We start from the raw sequence: 22,976 nt of genomic DNA, 5'->3' as shown, positions 1-22,976 counted from the left end.
CGCTTAGTCAGGCCTTGAGTGCACTATATATATGCGTATGTATGTATTTGTCAGTGTACCTATCAGAGTGGATTTCTTCTACATAATTTTGCCGTGGGTTCTTTTCCAGCCGGTGTGCCAAGTGCGTGCTACACACGCCGGGGACCTCGGTTTATCTTCTCATCTGATTTTTTACTAGACACTCAATTTGATCAGTTTCCGGTCAGAGAAGGGCGACTGAGAGTGCCGGTAATATCACTTCAGTTATGTACGAAAATCAACGTTAAAACAGGTCCCTGAATGTGGGATGCTAATTTTGGGTTTCACTGACAATATAGGACAACTAAAAACCTGACGCCCACCACCCATCTGAGTTATAATAAAATATATATATATATATATATATATATATATATATATATATATATATATATATGTGCATGTAACATGTGTGTCTTTGCCAGTGAAGCAGATGTCAACATCATCTCCTGTGTGTCACACTCACACAAAGGATACTAACGTATCCACAGGCATGAGATAACTCATCATTGCATTTATGATGATAAATGATCATGATATTAATAAGAATGATAATAAGGATGATAATGATAATGTGCAACAACAAAAAGTAGAAATGATCCGTCAGTCTCAGTCCTCTCACCCTCTTTCTCTCTCTCCATCTCTCTCATCATTCATGCTCCGCAATGATTGGACGGAGATTAGCGAAATTGTCAAGGTCAAGGTATTCGTATTTGGGGGTCGTTTGGGTCGTTGTTCACGTGTGGGACAACTCCGCCAGTCTGCTTATCATATAATCAGTGAGACCAAACCACCAAGCTCTCCGCCGAACTCTGCTCAAGGGAAGGGGGGTAACTTTCAATGCGCTCCAGTTTCTGTCGTCTGGTCTGATCGGCTGTGTGGGAGCTGAATCGAAGGTTTGTGGATTTAAACATTTCAGCATTTTGTAAAAAGTGAACTTTTTGGTTGTAAAGTTGTTGTTTTTTGACAGCTTGAAACGCGTTGCTGTTTTTGTATTGTGTAGACATAGGTTTGATATTCATTTCGGCCAAGCAATTCATTCAGAGTACATCATGTAGTTGAACTACAGATTACCCAGGGCATGATCGCAAAGCACACAGTATATTGATATGTCAGCCCACGTATCCACACACACACACACACACACACACACACGTTAGTATCCTTTGTGTGAGTGTGACACACAGGAGATGATGTTGACATCTGCTTCACTGGCAAAGACACACATGTTACATGCACATATATATATATATTTTATTGTTGTTGCCAATTTTCTTTTGATGATGATGTACAACAAACAGGCTCATAAAAAAAAATTTAAAAAAATTGACGTAGTTTTGAAACAAGTATTGAATATTTGTGTTTGATGTTTCGGTTTTAATTAATGCAATAACATTTCGAATGTTCCATGTTAATTGTTATTATCATCCTCAATGCTTATATTTTTTTTAATTCAATATGGATTATCAGGAGGTTGAATAAATACATACATTACATGTGTGTATTAATGTGCCCTGACCATCACGATGATATTGATGATAGTGATGATGATACTAATAGTATAAAAAAAAAAAAGATTATTGATAATTGTGATGATTGTGATGATAAATGATCATGATATTAATAAGAATGATAATAAGAATGATAATGATAATGTGCAGTTTTATTTTATCGCACTTTTATAATGTTCCACCACCCTCATGACAATAATAATGTGCAGTTTTTTTGTTTGTTTGTTTAGTGTGTTTTTTTGTGTGTGTATTTTGTATTTCTTTTTATCACAACAGATTTCTCTGTGTGAAATTTGGGCTGCTCTCCCCAGGCAGAGCGCGTCGCAACACTACAGCGCCACCCTTTTTTTGTATTTTTTCCTGTGTGCAGTTTTATTTGTTTTTCCTATTGAAGTGGGTTTTCTACAGAATTTTGCCAGGAACAACCCTTTTGTTGCCGTGGGTTCTTTTACGTGCGCTAAGTGCATGCTGCACACAGGACCTCAGTTTATCATCTCATCTGAATGACTAGCGTCCAGACTACCACTCAAGGCCTAGTGGAGGGGGAGAAAATATCGGTGCCTGAGTCGTGATTCGAACCAGCGCGCTCAGATTCTCTCGCTTCCTGGGCGGACGCGTTACCTCTAGGCCATCACTCCACTTATATAGCACTTAACCTGCAGCTCCAGGCTCATTCAACAATACATGTGATATGAATAAGAAATAGGAAAGGAATATGATAAGAAATGAAATAAGAAGATGCAAACTTCCAACCCCCAGAAACTATACTGTGCTTAATGATAATATTACAAATTTTCTGTCCAGTCATGTACAGCTTATAATGGACCTTGATATCTTTTGATTGCTGAACATATGCTGTGTTCATCACATACAATTAAATGGAAAGTAATTACAACTGTTTTTTGTAATTTGTGATTGTTGGCTAGTTTTTGATATTCAATTATGATGCAAGACATATAATATATTTTTCCAGACTTCTAAATTGTATTCTATTTTACTATATGTTATTTGGTACTGAATCTTTTTCAGTTACATTTTAGAATACTGTGGATGACCTTACTTCTCTTGTAGCAAAGCTAAAGATACTGTTTTTGTTTTTTTTGGGTTTTTTTTTCTAATTGTACTTTAGATGAAATGAAATATCTTGTGGGAAATTTGTTTTCATTTCATTAATCTCTCTCTCTCTCTCTCTCTCTCTCTCTCTCTCTCTCTGTATATATATATATATATATATATATATATATATATATATATATATATATATATATATATATATATATATACATATATATATATATATATATATAATATATATATATATATATATATATATATATATATATATATATATATATATAAATAGACAGATGCACATACACACCAACTCATACAGACATACACACACACACACACCCATACAGACACACACACACCCATACAGACACACACACACACACACACACACACACACACACACACACACACACACACACACACATGGACACATATTCTTATTCACACACACACACACACTCACACACATGACAAACACAGACACACAGACAGACAGACAGACACACTCACACACATGACAAACACAGACACACAGACACACACACACACACACACGCACACGCGCACGCGCATATACACGCACACACACGCACGCACACACACGCACGCTGCATTACCCCAAGAATGAAAGGGAGAGGCAGAATGTCTCTCCTTTCCAAACTGAGCTCTTGCAAGCATTGCCACGGCGACCAATTACCAGAGATATATTGATTTCCCATTTGCACTCATGTCACACATTCACTGCGGGTATTGCTATGTTTATGGAGTCTTCCAGCTTGTTATCTAAGTCAAACAACGGGTCATGTTTGTCACCCTCACCAGTTAATTATAATCTGCTGAGTGCTGTCCAGTTTGCCTGCTGTTTGCCTTTTTTTCTTCCTTTTTTTTATTTTTTTTTTTTTACATTTCATTTTATTATTTTATCTGTTTGCTTACTTATTTCTAATTTATCTTATGTTAATTTTATATGTTTACTTATTCAATCTAATTTATTATTCATTGATTTGATGACTTATCTATCTGTTTTTGTATCTTTTTTTTTTCTCAAGGCCTGACTTTGCGCGTTGGGTTATACTGCTCAGGCATCTGCTCAGCTGGTGTGGTATAGCGTGTATGGATTTGTCCGAACACTGTGATGCCTCCTTGAGTAACTGAACTGAACTGGTCTGAACTGCCAATGAATTACAGGGTTTGGAGTAAAGGTTGAAAGAAAGGTTGTAAAGAAAAGATATAACACCAAACCATGTCAATAAACACTTGTCAACCTCCTTTCCTGATAATTCCTCCTCTGACCTGTTGGAAGTGGAACAGACAAACAATAAGCCACAGGCGCCAGAAAAACAACAACACTAAATGGAAAGAAAATCAATCCCCTGCCAAACAGTGGGATTGTAGAAGCAAATTTCACACAGAGAAATTTGTTGTGTCAAAACGACATGCAAAATAGTACAATACTACAAAAGCAAACTTGTTTTTTGGTGTTTTTTGGTGTGTTTTTTATTAACAGCACATGCTGCAGTGTCACATGTGTGATTCATATGTGCACAGGTCTTTCCGAGTTCTGTGGCAGCTATATTTAGACAGAGGTGGTGACAAGCCAAAACAGCCTTTGCTTCCTTCAAACACTGGAGTTGCCCAGTGTATTATACTTGGCCTCCAAATGAATATGTGTGTGTGTGTGTGTGTGTGTGTGTGTGTGCGTGTGTGAGTTGTGTGTGTGTGTGTGTGTGTGTGTGTGTAATCATATCAATATTACATTACTGTTTAAAGAAAAAACAAAACAAACATTATCTTTCAAAACAAGGAATTAAGCTTTTAGCTGCTGTTTGTCTGCAATGCTTTCATACTTGGGAGGCCAGTTCAGTTCTGGATGTTAATAATAATGGATACTTATATAGCACACTATCCAGAAATCTGCTCTAGGTGCTTTACAAAAACGCTTTTGTTAACATAAAACATATCTATGTTACATACACACACCAAAATGTGACTACACACACACACACACACACACACACACACACACACACACACACACACACACACACACACACACACTGCATACATACATTTTAACATACATGTGTATCTAACAGCTACCCTAACACATACGCACACATAGGCAGGCACAAAGTTACATAAACACACGCACACACAATACACATTCATATACATGCATGTAGTTATGTACACATACATATGTATACACACATAGTCAAGCACAGCTAACGAAAAGGAAGTGGACCTGCCACAATTGAACTTATTGCTGAGGGAAAAGGTGAGTTGTGGGGAAAGAAATGCTTTCATTCTTGACATGTCAGTTCACTTCTGGATCATGATAGTGTGGGAGGAAAAGAAGTACAGCTAAACATCCAAATAACTGTTCCATTGTGAAAAAAAAAAGAAAAAATCACACAAACATGAAAAAAATGGGGACAGGGAGGGGGGGAGGAAGAGGAAAGAGGAGGAAGAACAGAGAAAAGAACAATAAGGGGTAGGGTGGTGAGGGCGGTGGGGGAGAGGAAGTTGGATGAGGATACGAAACCTGTCAAAGACAGCATCTGAGGGCCATTTTGAACTCTGTCTCTGAGGGAGAGAGCCAGCTGATATGCCTGACATGTACTGAGGGAGAGAGCCAGTTGATATGCCTGACATGTACTGAAGGAGAGAGCCAGTTGATATGCCTGACATGTACTGAGGGAGAGAGCCAGCTGATATGCCTGACATGTACTGTAGCCCTGCAGAGCCTTGACAAGCTTCATCAACAGAAGCGAATCCTCCCTCAACAGCAGGAGATCCTAGGAGACCACACAATCAGCCTCAATCCAGTAGTGTTTGATTGTCAATCACAGTGGGAGAAAAATCTCAACTGAATGACTTTCCAAAGCTGCCTGTTTGTGACATGTCTTTAACATTCTTTTCCTGTAATAATATTTTATGTCATGTAATTGCCACTGGCAGTATCAGAGTATGTGGAAAAAAACACACCATATCTTGGACACAGGTGTGCACAATCTGTGTTTATACAAACCTCAGTTCACTGCTGCACAAGCTGTGTTAATACAAAACCTCAGTTCACTGCTGCACAAGCTGTGTTTATACAAAACCTCAGTTCACTGCTGCACAAGCTGTGCTTATACAAAACCTCAGTTCACTGCTGCACAAGCTGTGTTTATACAAAACCTCAGTTCACTGCTGGACAAGTTGACAGTGTGCATTTGTGCCTCTGTGTGTGTGTGTGTGTGTGTTGTCGTCGTCGTCGTTGTCGTCTTTTTTTTCCTTTTTTTTCTGATAATGGTATTTTATGCTATATAACTTGCCACTGACAGCATGTGGAACAAACCAAGAGCATTCTGTGAATAGATAGGACTGGGCTGTGCAGAAGTTGGATGTATCTCAAGCCTCAGTTTGCTGGCGCATGGGTTGACAGTTTTGGGAGGTTGGTTAAAAAACTATGTCAGCTAGCAGTGATTTTATGTATAGTGGAGCAAACTGCCCTGTGGTAATGGGCCTGACTAGCTAGCAGTGATTTATGTATAGTGGAGCAAACTGCCCTGTGGTAATGGGCCTGACTAGCTAGCAGTGATTTATGTATAGTGGAGCAAACTGCCCTGTGGTAATGGGCCTGACTAGCAAGCAGTGATTTATGTATAGTGGAGCAAATTACCCAGCATTTTTGTTGTTCTCATTGGAGAGTATACCCATGTTGGACTCGGATTATTTTCATGGAGTAGTGCCAGCAATCCACGATTTACCTTGTGTTACACACACACACACACACACACACACACACACACGGACACACATGTATATGATATATATACATATATATATGCAGAGAGACAGAGATACATACACAATGACACATGCTATCTATATATCTATATATATATCGAGAGAGAGAGAGAGAACTCAAAACTCAAAACGTTTTTATTCAAGGATTACAATTTTAGGCATAGCCTATTATTCCAGTCTGTACTTGATAATCTATATCGATTACAAGCAGCTTGAGAGAGAGAGAGAGAGAGAGAGAGAGAGAGAGAGAGAGAGAGCAAAATTGATTTTTCAATCTTTCTCGTTTCTCTGTCACACACACACACACACACACACACACACATACACACACACACACACACACACACACACACGCATGCACGCACACACACACACACACACACACACACACACACACACGCATGCACGCACACACACACACACACACAGACACGCACAAGCGCATGTGTGCGCGCGCGCACACACACACAAATATGTTGTGCTTTTTGTTACAGGTTGATAGAGAAGATTCAGGCAATCAGGGCGGCACAAGAAAAGCAACATGTCTAAGACAGGGGATGTGAGTGCGTGTAACATGAATAGATATTTTTTTTGTGTGTGTGATTTGATGTCTGTTTTGATCTTTTTAGTTTTTATTTTATTTTATTTTTTCATTTATTGAGACGTCGTGCTGCAGCGCATAATCTTGAAGCTCAATGCGCTTTGCAATAGCACTAAAAGCATTCAAACACTCCCACACAAGCATACACATATCATTTTAAAAATTGAGTAAGAAAATACATGAAATGATGCCATAAGGGTAGACACGGTAGTCTACAAATGACCCATAGGGTAATTTTTCATGATTTTCAATTCTTGGCATATTTCGCTCCAAAGACATGTTTTCTTCATTCCCTAAAAATATCAAACACCAAAAATATCGTAAAGTGGTCGTAAAAAGCCTTTGAAATATGTGTGTCGTTTGATAGTTTCGCTATTCTGACGCTAAAACGCTCAAAATGGGCCATGTTTGGACCTTGACAACGCATCGAAACCAACAGCGTACAGGGTAATCTAATACATGAAATGAAAGAGCAAACATCCCGGAATCTAACGAAGATTCTGCCGATCTTTCACGGAAATTACCAAAAGAGAATTTCCCGCTCTTGTGACGACACTAAGTTTACTATTGTTTCCATATATGGGCTTGCGTACTACGTTCATTCATGAACAGCTCCGCTCGAAGTGTGCCGACCAACCAGAGCGCTCGAGTCAAGCTTATATCATCCCACAACGCTTTGCGACGGCCACTTCCGAGTGTAAACAACGCGACGCTGTCAGTTATTTTGCGACTCGTGATTTTTGCTAAATGCCTCGAAAATCCAAACGTCAAAGGCAATGTTCGAGTGCGTCAATGTCCAGATGGAGGAGAGAGGACGAATCAGAGGAGGATGTCAGTAACCTTTCTTTTGTCCACCACTTAGGCAACATTCAGATTACAGGTCAGGATGTCAGTAACCTTTCTTTTGTCCACCACTGAGACAACATTCAGATTACAGGTCAGGATGTCAGTAACTTTTCTTCTGTCATTCACTCAGACAACATTCAGATTACAGGTCAGGATGTCAGTAACTTTTCTTCTGTCATTCACTCAGACAACATTAAGATTATAGGTCAGGATGTTTATATGTGACGGATCATTTAACTTTTATTAAGAAGAGAAAAAAGAAATGATGCCTTTAAGCAAATCAAATGATACGTCACATATAAACAGTTAAAACAAAAAAAATCATGATAGCAACAACAATAACAAAAATGTTGGCAATCTAACACACACACACACACACACACACACACACACACCAACCAACAAGCACACACACCACAGGAATACTCCAATGGAGGGGGGGCACAGGGGGAGTGTAGAGGGTGGGAGGAGACAAAGGTCTATGCTTCGTCACATTGAAAGGCAAATTCCCTCTGTGCCCAACCGCCGTCCCAGCTCTCTCTGTCATGCACAAGGCTTCTTTTAAACGCATAAACATGCTCCCAGACACCGTGAGCAGTAGCCATGGTAATAATTACGTTAACATGCTGCTGCTGAATTTCAGGGCTCCAAGTTGTGGGGGGGACGCTTCACAGGCGCAACAGACCCAGTGATGGAAGCTTTCAACGCCTCCATAGGATACGACAAGCGTATGTGGAAAGCCGACATTGAGGTAACTGACCACTAGTAATAATAATGAATAGAATGATAACGATACTACTACTACTGACAATAATGATAAGAATGATAATGATACTACTACTTCTGTGTCAGTGATATGAATGATACTACAACTGACAATAATGATAATAATAATGATACTACTACTACTACTGACATTGATAAGAATGATAATGATACTACTACTGACAATAATGATAATAATAATGATACTACTACTACTGACAATAATGATAAGAATGATAATGATACTACTACTACTGACAATGATAAGAATGGTAATGATACTGCTACTACTGACAATAATGATAAGAATGATACTACTACTACTACTACTGCTGACAATAATGATAATGATACTACTACTACTGACAGTAATGATAAGAATGATAATGATACTACTACTACTACTACTGACAATAATGATAAGAATGATAATACTACTACTACTACTGACAATAATGATAAGAATGATAATGATACTACTACTACTGACAATGATAAGAATGATACTACTACTACTACTGACAATAATGATAATGATACTACTAATACTGACAATGATAATGATACTACTACTGACAGCAATGATAACAATGGCAATGATAATGATTCTACTACTACTGACAATGATGATGATAATGATACTGCTACTACTGACAATAATGATAAGAATGATAATGATACTGCTACTACTGACAATAATGATTATAATGATAATGATACTACTACTGACAATAATGATAAGAATGGTAATGGTAATGATACTACTACTACTGACAGTGATGATAATAATGATAATGATACTACTACTGACAATAATGATAAGAATGATAATGATACTACTACTACTCCTGACAATAATGATAAGAATGGTAATGAAAATGATACTACTACTAACAATGATACTGCTGTTAATGATACTAATAATGCTAATGGTAATGATAGTAATAATAATGGATATTTATATAGCACTGTATCCAGAAAATTGCTGTGGATGCTTTGCGCACATTGCATTAGTGTTACACTTATGCACACCAAAAATGCTCCATGCAGACTGTACATATATGGATAGACATGCATACACTATAGATATATTCTGACAAACATGTATTTACATAGAACACACACACACACACACACACACACACACACACACACACACACACACACACATTACATACACTTTTTTTATGCTGTCATCATCTTATTGGCATCATGATATATAATATATACAAATTATATTTTGTCATATGTTTATTTATAATGAAATTAAAATGAAAAAAAAAAATTACAGGCTATATACATATTATATTTTGTCATATGTTTATTTATGATCAAATTAAAATGAAATATAATATTACAGGCTAGTGAGGCTACGGATGGAAATAATTAAGAGTTGACAAATATTGCAGGGCAGCCAAGCCTACATCAAAGCCATAGAAAAGGTGGGCATCGTTACGGCGAAGGAGAGAGACAGCATCTTGAAAGGTCTGGAGCAGGTAATTATTCACCTTGTTACTGCTCATCAAGCTGCTTATTTATTGCCTTGTTTGTGTGTGTGTGTGTGTAAACAGAGAGAGGTTTTTATTTTTAATTTTTTTTTATTTTATTTTTTTGCAATCCAGGTTGAGATGTTTTATTCAGTTTATGTTGCATAGTATTCACTGCCAGTTGCAGATATTGGCATTTCCCGAGAAGCTGCACATACCTATTGCACCAAACATGCCTGGAAGATAAAGACCGGTGACTTAAAAACCAGACAACCTATTTTGGAGAGAGACCTGTAGAAACTGAAGGTCCTGAAATGACACAGTGTGATGCAAACTGATGTTTTCTATGTACAGAAGAAGCAGCACACAAGGTAGCAATCAGGCATAAATAAATTTAAAAAAAGAAAAAAAAGTTTTTCATGTTTCACCCTACCCAGAATGCATCTTTTTTTTTTAATTATCTGTATTTCTTATACGATGAATGTCATATAATCCTTCATTCTCCTTTTCTTTTTCATCTTGACAAATAAAAAGGAATTATAAAAAAAAAAAGTAGTGGTTGGCATTTTGCCCTGAACAGAGAACAGATGCCTGGGGCATGAAAAACAAGGTATGGTGATTGATGTCAATTGAATAATGTCAACAAAATCTTTTAGAGTTAAAAGATTAAAGGTCCTGTAAACTTTTACAGCCATTGAGGCAGTGATTTTGATTTTCATACCCACCATGTCTAGGGCTCGGCATAGGAAAGCCGGAGCTCAGTCCTCTCCTTCCGTTGTTTTATAACTTCCCTCAGTGGAAGTCAGGTACCCATTCACACCCTTAGTTGTTGTGGGTTGTTTGTTTTTTTTAACCCCTTGGCTGCCTATATGAAGAGATAACTCATCATTGCAAGCATGTACGCTTCGCTGCCACAATGACGAGGTAACTAGTCATCGAAATATTCTGACTTTTCCCTGGTTTGCATTCAGTTCATTGACAAAAATACTGGTAGCTTTAGCTCGGGGAATCTTTCTAGATCTGTTCATAGCTGGAAACACAATCTACATCATGAGGCAGTCCTTTATTTGAACGTTTTGGTTGGGTTACTGTCACGGTGTTTGCCTGGCTCCTTTCCTCACTCGCTCAACAAAATGTCAGACTGACGCCATGCTTAAGACATGCAATCGTGGCAAACTAAATCAACCAAGATTGCTTTCTTTAGCTGATGCTCAGAAAGAATTGAATTGTAAATTCGATGGAGAAGACAGTGATGAACATTTATTGGACGATTTGATAGAAAATAAAGGGAGCAATCAGGAGAGTGGGCAAGATACGGCTATCAGTGAGTGATGCTGGATGTACAGCTGTAGCAGAGGACAGAAAGTGACCAAATTATTAGCAGGACACAGTGTGAGTGATTTTCTTGGCATTCAGCCAATGTGGTCTGATGAGAACTTGATAAGTGACCGTGTGAGAGGGGTGAAGAGGAGGGGGGTGGAGACTGAGGGGGCATGGTCTCACATCCATATTATCACTTGGAGAAGTCACAATGCATTGTGTATCTATCTCTTTTTATTAATTTTTTTATTGTGGTTGTTCTTGTATGATTTTGTGTGTGCAGATATCCATTAGTCCAGAAAATATGATATTTTAGCGCAAATTACCTGACTAATGTTTGTAATGAACAAGCTGAAAACATGACAAAAAACATAACACTAATTTCGAAACAACAGCATGTCACTAAAGATATATAAAATGGGAAAACATCATGTGCTTTGTATTTTTTTTTTTTTTAATTCATTTTCCCTTCAAAAAATATATACTTTTATGGGTCTTTCTCCAATAACAAAGAGCACAGAATTTTTTAAAAAAGATGTATACCCGTTTTTTTTAAAAAAACTCTGGCAAATGGTTTTCACTTAAATCTTATTTTCCTGGCAGCAAAAGGGTTAATATAAAAAATATAAAAAGAAGAAGAAGAAGAAAAAACAGCAGAAGGCAAGGATTTGGCCAGACCTTCCGATGTGGAACACTAGAGAGAGCGTATATGAATTCCCTGCACTGATGGCTCTGAAAATCTATCAGATCTTTATCCTTAACATTCAACAGTGACTTTTTTTTTTTATTATTGTTATTTATTCAATGGGAAATCATTTACAGCTTAGTCTTTTGTAAAGGACTATGACTCTCAAACTAGGAGGCAAAATTGCACTGGCTTTTAGTGCTGCAGCCTTGTGGACTAATTAGGCCTTTGGGAGCCATCCCTACGCCGACTGTCCTAAAACCCTCTTGGCCGAGAGAGTGGGGATGTTACTTGGTCAAGACACTCTCCACTGTAATCAAATTCTATCCCAAATAGTCAGAACAGCAGTTGCTTCCTCTGCTGTTCTGATGGTCATAGTCGGACACGACTGACTATCTTATGAATTTATGTATTTATTTTATTACATTTTCGGTTGTTTTTTTTTCTCCCGACAGGTGAAAGCGGAATGGAAGAACGGCAGTTTTGAGCTGAAAGCCGGGGACGAGGACATTCACACGGCCAATGAGCGCAGACTGAAAGTGAGGCTCTGGCTGCTTTCTGTTTAGAGGATCAGAGTTATCAGCATCAGTATCAGTATTAGTATCAGTAGTTCAAGGAGGCGTCACTGCGTTCAGACAAATCCATATACGCTACACCACATCTGCCAAGCAGATGCCTGACCGGCACGTAACCCAACAGAATTAAGTTAAACGAATTTGCTGGGACTGTTTTCTCTTTCATCCTGGTTATCATCAAAGCGCAGACACAGAGACACAGACCCTCACACACACACGCACACACACGTACGCATGTACGCACATGCACATCCACACCCACACCTACACCCACACTCACACACCCACACTCACACCCACACATGCCCCTACACACACACACATCCACACTCACAAACATACACACACTCACACACATACATACACACACACACACACACACACATGCACACACACACACACACACACACACATGCACACACACACACACACACACACACACACTGATAGTGAAAAGATGCTAAACTAAAGAACAAGCGCACACACACACACACACTCACACTCACACACACACACACACTTACACCCACACACACACATCCACATCCACACTCACACTCACACACACACACACACCCACACATCCACACCCCCTACAAACACACACATCCACACACACACACACACACACACCCCGCCCACCCCCACTCACAGACACCACACACACACACACACACCCCTCCCCCACACCCACACCCACACATGCCCCTACACACACACCCACCCACACATACACACACACACACACACACACATCCACAGATGGCTGTTTGAAGCAAATCATAACTAATTGTTTGCTTTGTTAACATATCTTGTTTACTGGTGTACAAATGGGGAGTTATTCCTGTAGCTTGATAACACAATAGCTGTAAAAGATATGATGTGAAAAGACTATTGATAACAGCATTAATGATATTGATAATAATAGAATAAAAACAGTGATAATACTAATGCAGATTGATGCTCGCACCTCCTCCAAAGCAGAGAGCTTGTGGTGGTCACAACAACAAAAAAGTTATGGATTTTGTATTTGTATTTCTTTTTGTCACAACAGATTTCTCTGTGTGAAATTCGGGCTGCTCTCCCCAGGGAGAGCGCGTCGCTATACTACAGCGCCACCCATTTTTTTTTGGTATTTTTTCATGCTTGCAGTTTTATTTGTTTTTCCTATCGAAGTGGATTTTTCTACAGAATTTTGCCAGGAACAACCTTTTTGTTGCCATGGGTTCTTTTACGTGCGCTAAGTGCATGCTGCACACGGGACCTCGGTTTATCGTCTTATCCGAATGACTAGCGTCCAGATCACCACTCAAGGTCTAGTGGATGGGGAGAAAATATCGGTGGCTGAGCCGTGATTCGAACCAGCGCGCTCAGATTCTCTCTCGCTTCCTAGGCGGACACGTTACCTCTAGGCCATCACTCCACACCCCCTACAAACACACACATCCACACATACATGCATCAGTTACACCATACACAAACAAGCATGTGCACTCACAAACACACGAACAAAGACACCTGGACACGGACATACATAAGCAGCAGAAGTTCCAAGAAGCACGCTGGTCAATAAAGTGGAAGGCAGAATGGAACAGGTGTGTTGGAAGAGGTGTGTTTTTTGGAGGGAGACTTTTTAAACTGAAGTGGTGAATCCAGGTGTTAGACAGAGAAGGCAGTAAGTAAGAAGGGGGAGAGTTTTTAAACTGAAGTGGTGAATCCAGGTGTTAGACAGAGAAGGCAGTAAGTAAGAAGGGGGAGAGTTTTTAAACTGAAGTGGTGAATCCAGGTGTTAGACAGAGAAGGCAGTAAGTAAGAAGGGGGAGACTTTTTAAACTGAAGTGGTGAATCCAGGTGTTAGAGAAGGCAGTTAGTAAGAAGGGGGAGAGTTTTTAAATTAAGTGGTGAATCCAGGTGTTAGACAGAGAAGGCAGTAAATAAGAAGGGGGAGACTTTTTAAACTGAAGCGGTGATTCCAGGTGTTAGACAGAGAAGGCAGTAAGTAAGAAGGGGGAGAGTTTTTAAATTAAGTGGTGAATCCAGGTGTTGGACAGAGAAGGCAGTAAGTAAGAAGGGGGAGAGTTTTTAAATTAAGTGGTGAATCCAGGTGTTGAACAGAGAAGGCAGTAAGTAAGAAGGGGGAGAGTTTTTAAATTAAGTGGTGAATCCAGGTGTTGGACAGAGAAGGTGGTGAGAAGGAGGAGAGTTTTTAAACTGAAGTGGTGAATCCAGGTGTTAGACAGAGAAGGCAGTAAGAAGGGGGAGAGTTTTTAACTCACTCAGTACAGCCAGTCATCTCTTCTCCTCTACACAGACCCCTCGGATGTCCAGTGGGTGTCTGAATGACCCAACCTTTCGCTTTCGTCGTCAGAATTGTGGTATTCTTTGTCAACATTCACGTCTTCAGTATGAGAGCCTTCCGCTTGCAATATTTTGATGATGGTAATTGGGGTGAAACGCTGTTAACGTCGTCTCTTTCGCCGTTCGTATGGAAAGAGTTAAACTGAAGTGGTAAATCCAGGTGTTAGACAGAGAAGGCAGTAAGTAAGAAGGGGGAGACTTTTTAAACTGAAGTGGTGAATCCAGGTGTTGGACAGAGAAGGGCAGTTTGTTCCGTTATAAGTGAGAATGGAATACAGGAACGGGGAAACTGGAACATGTCTTACTGCATTTTGATGATGTGTTCTCTTTGGGAAGAACGTTGATGACAGGGAACCTCGTTACAATTCAAAATGATGAGAAAAAGTCATTAAGTGCTTTCCAGTGGAATTTAGATTTGTTCTCTTTGGGAAGAACGTTGACGACAGAAAACCTCATTACAATTTAAAATGATGAGAAAAAGTCATTAAGTGCTTTCCAATGGAATTTAGATGTGTTCTCTTTGGGAAGAACGTTGACGACAGGAAACCTCGTTCCAATTCAAAATGATGAGAAAAAGTCATTAAGTGCTTTTCAGTGGAATTTATTTGTGTTATCTTTGATAAGAACGTTGATGACAGGAAACCTAGTTACAATTCAAAATGATGAGAAAAAGTCATTGAGTACTTTCCAGTGGAATTTAATGAGACATGTTAAAAAAAACTTTCTTTTTTTTTCAAATTTAAAGAAGCATATCATTCAATTTCATTGATGTATTGGCTGTCCATCAAGTAATCCATGTACATTTTCTTGCTCATCTTAGTGTTCAGTGTATAGTGATCGTATGTCTCAGTTTTGAATTGACATACTGTATTTGTTTTGTGTGCATGCATGTTGTGTCCCTTGCACAAAGTGCATTTCACACAAAGAAAAGCATGGTAGCGATGATGAAGACCTATATAGTGCTGACATTTGAAATGGATATCATAATTGTTTTAACCCCGTATTTCCAATTTCCGCACATTAACTTGCACATGCCATTGCGTAAGCCTGACTTAAAACATTTAGACACATACTTGTGTGTATTATACCCTTCATTACTGATGCCATAAGCCTCAACCCTTCTTGTAGTATTTCTCATTCTGAAATAATGTTTCCGAAAATACATATTACTTTGGAACATCTCTCTTTTATTCAGTTGCATGACTAATCAAATTCCGTGTTTGCATATTGACCTTTTAGTCATGTTTATATGTGCGTCAGACTCGACTGCGGGAGTGAGAGACTGTGTGATGTGAATGATGAGGCTTTGGACGCACATGTAATTTCCAGTCAGATGATGATGACGATGATATGGATACTTACATTGGTAAGAAAGCAAGCTGCAAGCGCTTTACAAACACCAAGTCATTTCCACAGCAGGCTGCCTGCTTTGGTAGAACTGACTGAGAGCTGCCTTAGGGTGCTCAGCATTCGTTTCGTGTGGGCAGCCGTACTCCATTTTCAGAGGTGTGAATGCTGGATAATTATGTTAGTGTTTCCCACCACCCACTGAAAGCTGACATGGATTACATGTGTGTTTGATCTTTTGTATGCATATGCACATGAAGGGGATTCATGCACTGGCAGGTCTGCACATATGTTCACCTGGGAGATCGGCAAAATCCCCACCCTTAGCGCACCAGGTGTGCCAGCGATTGAATCAGGAATCTTGTTCCAGAATCTGGTGCTCTTACCATTCACCCACCGCACATATCAGGTCAAAAAAAGTGTAGTGTAGTGTGCAGTGTGGTGTGCAGTGTAGTGTGTAGTGTAGTGCAGTGTAGTGTAGTGTTGTTTAGTTTATTATATCGTACTGTATTACATTCTACTGCTTTCTACTGCAATATACTGCTTTGTGTTGAAATGCATTGAATTGAATTGTATTAAATTGTATTGTATAATGTCAGCCATGTCAGCCATGAGCGTGCCTGCATCAGACGTGGACAACGCCCTTCCTAGATCTTCGTCAGCGAAGCCAGGCCATGATGATGAATGTGGAATTATATTGAATGCATTGCACTGGAATGTATTGACTTGAATTTCATTGTATCACATTGTAATGCATTGCATTGCATTGTGCTGTCCTGAACTGCATTGCATTGCACTGCATTGCATGGTATTGCATCGTAACTTTCTGCCCCGGGTTCTCAAAGGAGCTGATAGGTGGCACTGCTGGCAAATTGCACACGGGGCGGAGCCGCAACGACCAGGTGGCCACCGACATGCGGCTATGGCTGAGCGAAGCGCTGCAGACACTGCGAGGACACCTGGTGGCTCTACTGCAGGTCATCTGTCAGAGGGCCGAGAAGTGAGTGTATTTGTATTTGTATTTCTTTTTATCACATCAGATTTCTCTGTGTGAAATTCGGGCTGCTCTCCCCAGGGAGAGCGCGTCGCTACACTACAGCGCCACCCATTTTTTTGTATTTTTTCCTGCGTGTAGTTTTATTTCTTTTTCCTATCGAAGAGGATTTTTCTACAGAATATTGCCAGGAACAACCCTTTTGTTGCCGTGGGTTCTTTTACGTGCACTAAATGCATGCTGCATGTCTAGTGGAGGGGGAGAAAATATCGGTGGCTGAGCCGTGATTCGAACCAGCACACTCAGATTCTCTCGCTTCCTAGGCGGACGTGTTACCTCAAGGCCATCACTCCAGTCCGTGAGTGAGTGAGAGAACGTTGAGACGGGGAAAGTGGAAGAAAAATGGTGTTGTTTTCTGTTTTTGAAAATGTGTTATTCTGTCATGTGAGATACGGACGTGGATAATGTGATTCATTAGGACTTAGTTCCTTGAGATGCAATGGAGTGAGTGCGTGAGTGTTGAGAGGGGAAAATTAAAATAAAATGGCGTTTACCGGTTTTGTTTTGTTTTTATAATAAATGTGTTAGTCTGTCATTTGAGATATGAACATGAATGATGTTATTCATCAGGACATAGTTCCTTGATGCGCGTGGGAAAGTGAAAGAAAAATGGTGTTGTTTTCCGCTTATGAAAATGTGTTATTCTGTAGTTTGAGATATGGATATGGATAAGTTATTCATTAGGATGAAGTTCCTTGATGTGCAATGGAAGTGAGTGCCTAAGCGTTGAGGTGTGGAAAGTGGAAGAAAAATGGTGTTGTTTTCTGTTTTTGAAAATGTGTTATTCTGTCGTTTGAGATACGGACGTGGATAATGTTATTCTTCAGGACATAGTTCCTTGATGCACGATGGAAGTGAGTGCATGAGCGCTGAGAGGGGAAAATTAAAATAAAATGGCGTTTTCCGTGTGTTTTTTTTTGTTTTTTTTTAAATGTGTTAGTCTGTCGTTTGAGATATGGACATCAATAAGTTATTCATTTGGACATAGTTCCTTGATGCGCGATGGAAGTGAGTGCGTGAGTGAGTGCCGAGATGGGGGAAAGTGAAAGAAAAATGGTGTTGTTTTCCGGTTTTGAAAATGTGTTATTCTGTAGTTTGAGATATGGATATGAATAAGTTATTCATTTGGATGTAGTTCCTTCAGGTGCGATGAAAGTGAGTGAATAAGCATCGAGACAGGGAAAGTGAAAGAAATACGGCGTTGTTTTCCTTCTTTTGAAAATGCGTTGCTCTGTTGTTTGAGATAAGAACATGGATAAGTTATTCATTAGGACATAAGTTATTTGAGGTGCTGTGGAATGAGTGTGTGAGCACTGAGACGGGAAAAGTGAAAGAAAAACAGTGCTGTTTTCCTTTTTTTTTTTGAAAATGTGTTATTCTGTAGTTTGAGATATGGACGTGAATAATATTATTCATCAGGACATAATTCTTTGATATGCGAAGAAAGTGAGTGCATGAGCGTTAAGACAGGGAAGTGAAAGAAAAGCGTATTTTCTTTTTCTGAAAATGTATTATTCTGTCTTTTGAGATATGAACATGAATGATGTTATTCATTAGGACATAGATCCTTGAGGCATGATGGAAGTGTGTGCATCAGCATTGAGACTGGAAAGCGAAAGAAAAATGGTGTTGTTTACCATCAAAATGTGTTATTCTGTCTTTTGAGATATGAACATGAATGATGTTATTCATTAGGACATAGATCATTGAGGCACGATGGAAGTGTGTGCGTCAGTATTGAGACGGGAAAACGAAAGAAAAATGGTTCTGTTTACCATCAAAATGTGTAATTCTGTCCTCATTCCCAGCATCAGCATCCCGCAGAAAACCATTACTGTCAGATTGCCAGGAGTATGTCTGTATGTAAAGTTGACGACGCTCGCAGATTTGTGTACTTTTTTTCTTCTTTTTTTTTTTTTTTTCTGTGATGACTTTGTCGTGAGAGACTTGAGGACCGGAGCGCTATGCTGTGTGGGTTTCTTTCAGTGAAGTGGAAGTTCTGATGCCCGGCTACACGCACCTCCAACGCGCCCAGCCCATCCGATGGAGCCACTGGCTGCTCAGGTACACTGTGTTCTGCTTTGTGCTGGTGTGTCTCTGATGATGGTAATAATGATGGCAGTAATGATGATGATGGTGATAACAACAATAATGATAATGATAATGATGATGATGATGATAACAACAATAATGATAATGATGGTAATAATGGTGATAATGATGATGATAACAATAATGATGATGATAGTAATAATGATGATGATGATAACAACAATAATGATAATAATGGTAATAATGATGATAACAACAATAATGATAATGATGATGATGATAAAAACAATAATGATGATGATAGTAATAATGATGATGATGATAACAACAATAATGATAATGATGGTAATAATGATGATGATGATAACAACAATAATGGTAATAATGATGATGATAACAATAATGATGATGATAGTAATAATGATGATGATGATAACAACAATAATGATAATAATGGTAATAATGATGATAACAACAATAATGATAATGATGGTGATAATGATGATAGTAATATTAATAATGATGATGATGATAACAACAATAATGATAATGATTGTAATAATGATGATGATGATAATGATGATGATAATGATAGTAACTGTAATAATAATGATAATGATAATAATAATAATAGTGGTAGTTATAACTATCAGCATTTAGCACAGTGGCCCAGGGCACTGAGTTAACATTAACATGTGGGAAAAAAGTGGTTACCAAAAATAGCACCAGAGAATACTATGAATAAGACAAATCCAATGTGTCAGTGACAAAGCATACACACACACACACACACACACACACACACACCATAACCGTCGTCATCATCATTGTCATCATCGTCATAGTCATTACCATCATCATCGTCATCATCGTCATAGTCATACCATCATCATCATCACCGTCATCATCATCATCGTTGTCATCATCATCATTGTCATGATTACCATCATCATCGTTGTCGTCGTAGTCATCAACATCATCATCGTTGTTGTCATCATATCATCATCATCGTCACCGTTGTCATCGTCATTCATCATGATTATCATTTCTGTCGTTGCCATCATCACCAACATCATTATCATTGTTGTTATCATCATCATCGCTGTTGTCATTGTCATCATTACCATCATCATCATCGTTATCGTCGTCATCACCATCATCATCATCATCGTCATTGTAGCACTGTGTATGGTTGTGTGTCACAGCTATGGCTGGATGCTGCAGAGGGATGTTCAGCGTCTCGACCAGCTGAGACAGAGAGTGATGGTTCTGCCCCTGGGAAGGTGAGAGTGATGGTTGTCCCCCTAGGAAGGTGAGAGTGATGGTTGTCCCCCTAGGAAGGTGAGAGTGATGGTTGTCTCCCTAGGAAGGTGAGAGTGATGGTTGTCCCCCTGGGAAGGTGAGAGTGATGGTTGTCTCCCTAGGAAGGTGAGAGTGATGGTTGTCTGCCTTGGAAGGTGTGAGCGATGGTTGTCTCCCTGGGAAGGTGAGAGTGATGGTTGTCCCCCTGGGAAGGTGAGAGTGATGGTTGTCCCCCTGGGAAGGTGAGAGTGATGGTTGTCTCCCTGGGAAGGTGAGAGTGATGGTTGTCCCCCAGGAAGGTGAGAGTGATGGTTGTCTGCCTTGGAAGGTGTGAGCGATGGTTGTCTCCCTGGGAAGGTGAGAGTGATGGTTGTCTCCCTGGGAAGGTGAGAGTGATGATTGTCCCTCTAGGAAGGTGAGAGTGATGGTTGTCCCCCTAGGAAGGTGAGAGTGATGGTTGTCCCCCTAGGAAGGTGAGAGTGATGGTTGTCCCCCTAGGAAGGTGAGAGTGATGGTTGTCTGCCTTGGAAGGTGTGAGCGATGGTTGTCTCCCAGGGAAGGTGAGAGTGATTGTTGTCTCCCCCTAGGAAGGTGAGAGTGATGGTTGTCCCCCTAGGAAGGTGAGAGTGATGGTTGTCCCCCTAGGAAGGTGAGAGTGATGGTTGTCTCCCTAGGAAGGTGAGAGTGATTGTTGTCTCCCCCTAGGAAGGTGAGAGTGATGGTTGTCCCCCTAGGAAGGTGAGAGTGATGGTTGTCTCCCTAGGAAGGTGAGAGTGATGGTTGTCCCTATAGGAAGGTGAGAGTGATGGTTGTCCCCCTAGGAAGGTGAGAATGATGGTTGTCTCCCTCTAGGAAGGTGAGAGTGATGGTTGTCCCCATGGGAAGGTGAGAGTGATGAGTGATGATTGTCCCTCTAGGAAGGTGAGAGTGATGGTTGTCTCCCTAGAAAGGTGAGAGTGATGATTGTCCCTCTAGGAAGGTGAGAGTGACGGTTTCCCCCCCTGGACTAAATTCTTTGATTATTGAACTGAAGTTTCATTGATTGATTGATTGATTTTGTTAATGCTTGTGTTTTATTTTTAGATTATGTGTGGTTTATTGATGCCTTCTCTTGCGGGACTTGCAGGACTCCACTACCCTCGTGAAATAAATATTTGTTTTGTTTCGTTTCGTTTCGTTTCGTTCATTTGTAGTTTGATCTCTTAGGTTGTCTGTACTAAGTTTAGAATGATGAACATTCTTGCTTTGAAGTTCTTGCTTTTTTTTTTGCTTTTTTTATTTTAATTTGAATGGTATAATTTAACAAAACATACATGTAAAACAGGACTAATGGGCAAGCGTACAGGACAATACAAACGATGATCTAACTCGCATGGAATGAATCACTGTAGGGTTTGCGATGATGGTCCTGTCCTTCCAGATGTTGGGGATGTCCAGTACACAAGTCTTTTGAGCTCACAGATTATGATCGATGCAGTCGATGCGCTTTGAAGTTCTGATACATGTGAATGTATCTAACCATGTTTACAGAGTTCATTTAACTCACTCGGGACGACAAGTTTTCTCCCTTGCTTTTCCCCACAGAAAGCCCATTTGTATGGGTTTGGAAAAAAAAATTACAAAAAATACAAAATACTGTGTAAGAAAATGAAACTTTCAGAACTGGTTTATTACGTTTTGAGCTATTACATATATAAAAAAAAAAATCAAATTTCTCATCTTGTTTTTACAGTTTTGCCATATGTAGAAAATACTGCCAATGTTTCACCCCGAATCACCATACCCATGCTCGCTTTCTGCATTGAATTCGCTTTCTTCTTTGTCATCATCCACCTCTTCAATGTCCGACCCTTCAGTTTGTAGCATTTCAAGTACTTCAGCAACCCTAAAACTGCCTTGTTCGCTTCACAACATTCTGAGAAGAGGCCACTTTGCTAACAGGCAGGCACGCAAGCAGACGACCGGTCAGTGACTTTGTCAGCGTGTGTGCGAGACAGGCCACACATCCCAGGCTGACCAATCATACTGTTCGATTGTGGAGTGACCCAGAATAGCGCACTCTGCTTGGCTAATCACAAAATCACGTGTACAGCGCATGATGGAATTTTACTTTCGGAGAATGCTATTCCATTCCTTCGTCCGAATCCGAATACGTTTTGTGTAGGAATGCATGAGCATTCCTTCAT

General features: G+C 39.7%; 1 protein-coding gene across 2 annotated transcripts in view; it reads left to right on the top strand.

Moving 5' to 3' along the window:
- The first annotated feature begins 790 nt into the window (after window positions 1-790).
- The window catches only part of LOC143288573 (argininosuccinate lyase-like), a 40,604-nt gene continuing 18,418 nt past the window's right edge, over window positions 791-22,976 (top strand). The window contains exons 1-8 of one of the 2 annotated variants that reach the window (XM_076597193.1): window positions 791-914; window positions 6,893-6,957; window positions 8,489-8,596; window positions 10,020-10,106; window positions 12,558-12,641; window positions 17,228-17,382; window positions 19,423-19,500; window positions 20,694-20,771. In XM_076597193.1, coding sequence (XP_076453308.1) covers window positions 6,940-6,957; window positions 8,489-8,596; window positions 10,020-10,106; window positions 12,558-12,641; window positions 17,228-17,382; window positions 19,423-19,500; window positions 20,694-20,771 — 608 coding nt within the window. In that variant the 5' untranslated portion in view covers window positions 791-914; window positions 6,893-6,939. Of the gene's footprint in view, window positions 915-6,892; window positions 6,958-7,696; window positions 7,831-8,488; window positions 8,597-10,019; window positions 10,107-12,557; window positions 12,642-17,227; window positions 17,383-19,422; window positions 19,501-20,693; window positions 20,772-22,976 lie in introns of those variants that run through there. The other variant, XM_076597192.1, reaches the window with a different exon arrangement.

Source organism: Babylonia areolata, chromosome 12 (genome assembly GCF_041734735.1).
Source record: "Babylonia areolata isolate BAREFJ2019XMU chromosome 12, ASM4173473v1, whole genome shotgun sequence".
NCBI classification, from domain to species: domain Eukaryota; kingdom Metazoa; phylum Mollusca; class Gastropoda; order Neogastropoda; family Buccinidae; genus Babylonia; species Babylonia areolata.
The sequence above is the reverse complement of the archived record's forward strand: the minus strand, read 5'-3'. Positions and strand labels throughout refer to the sequence as shown.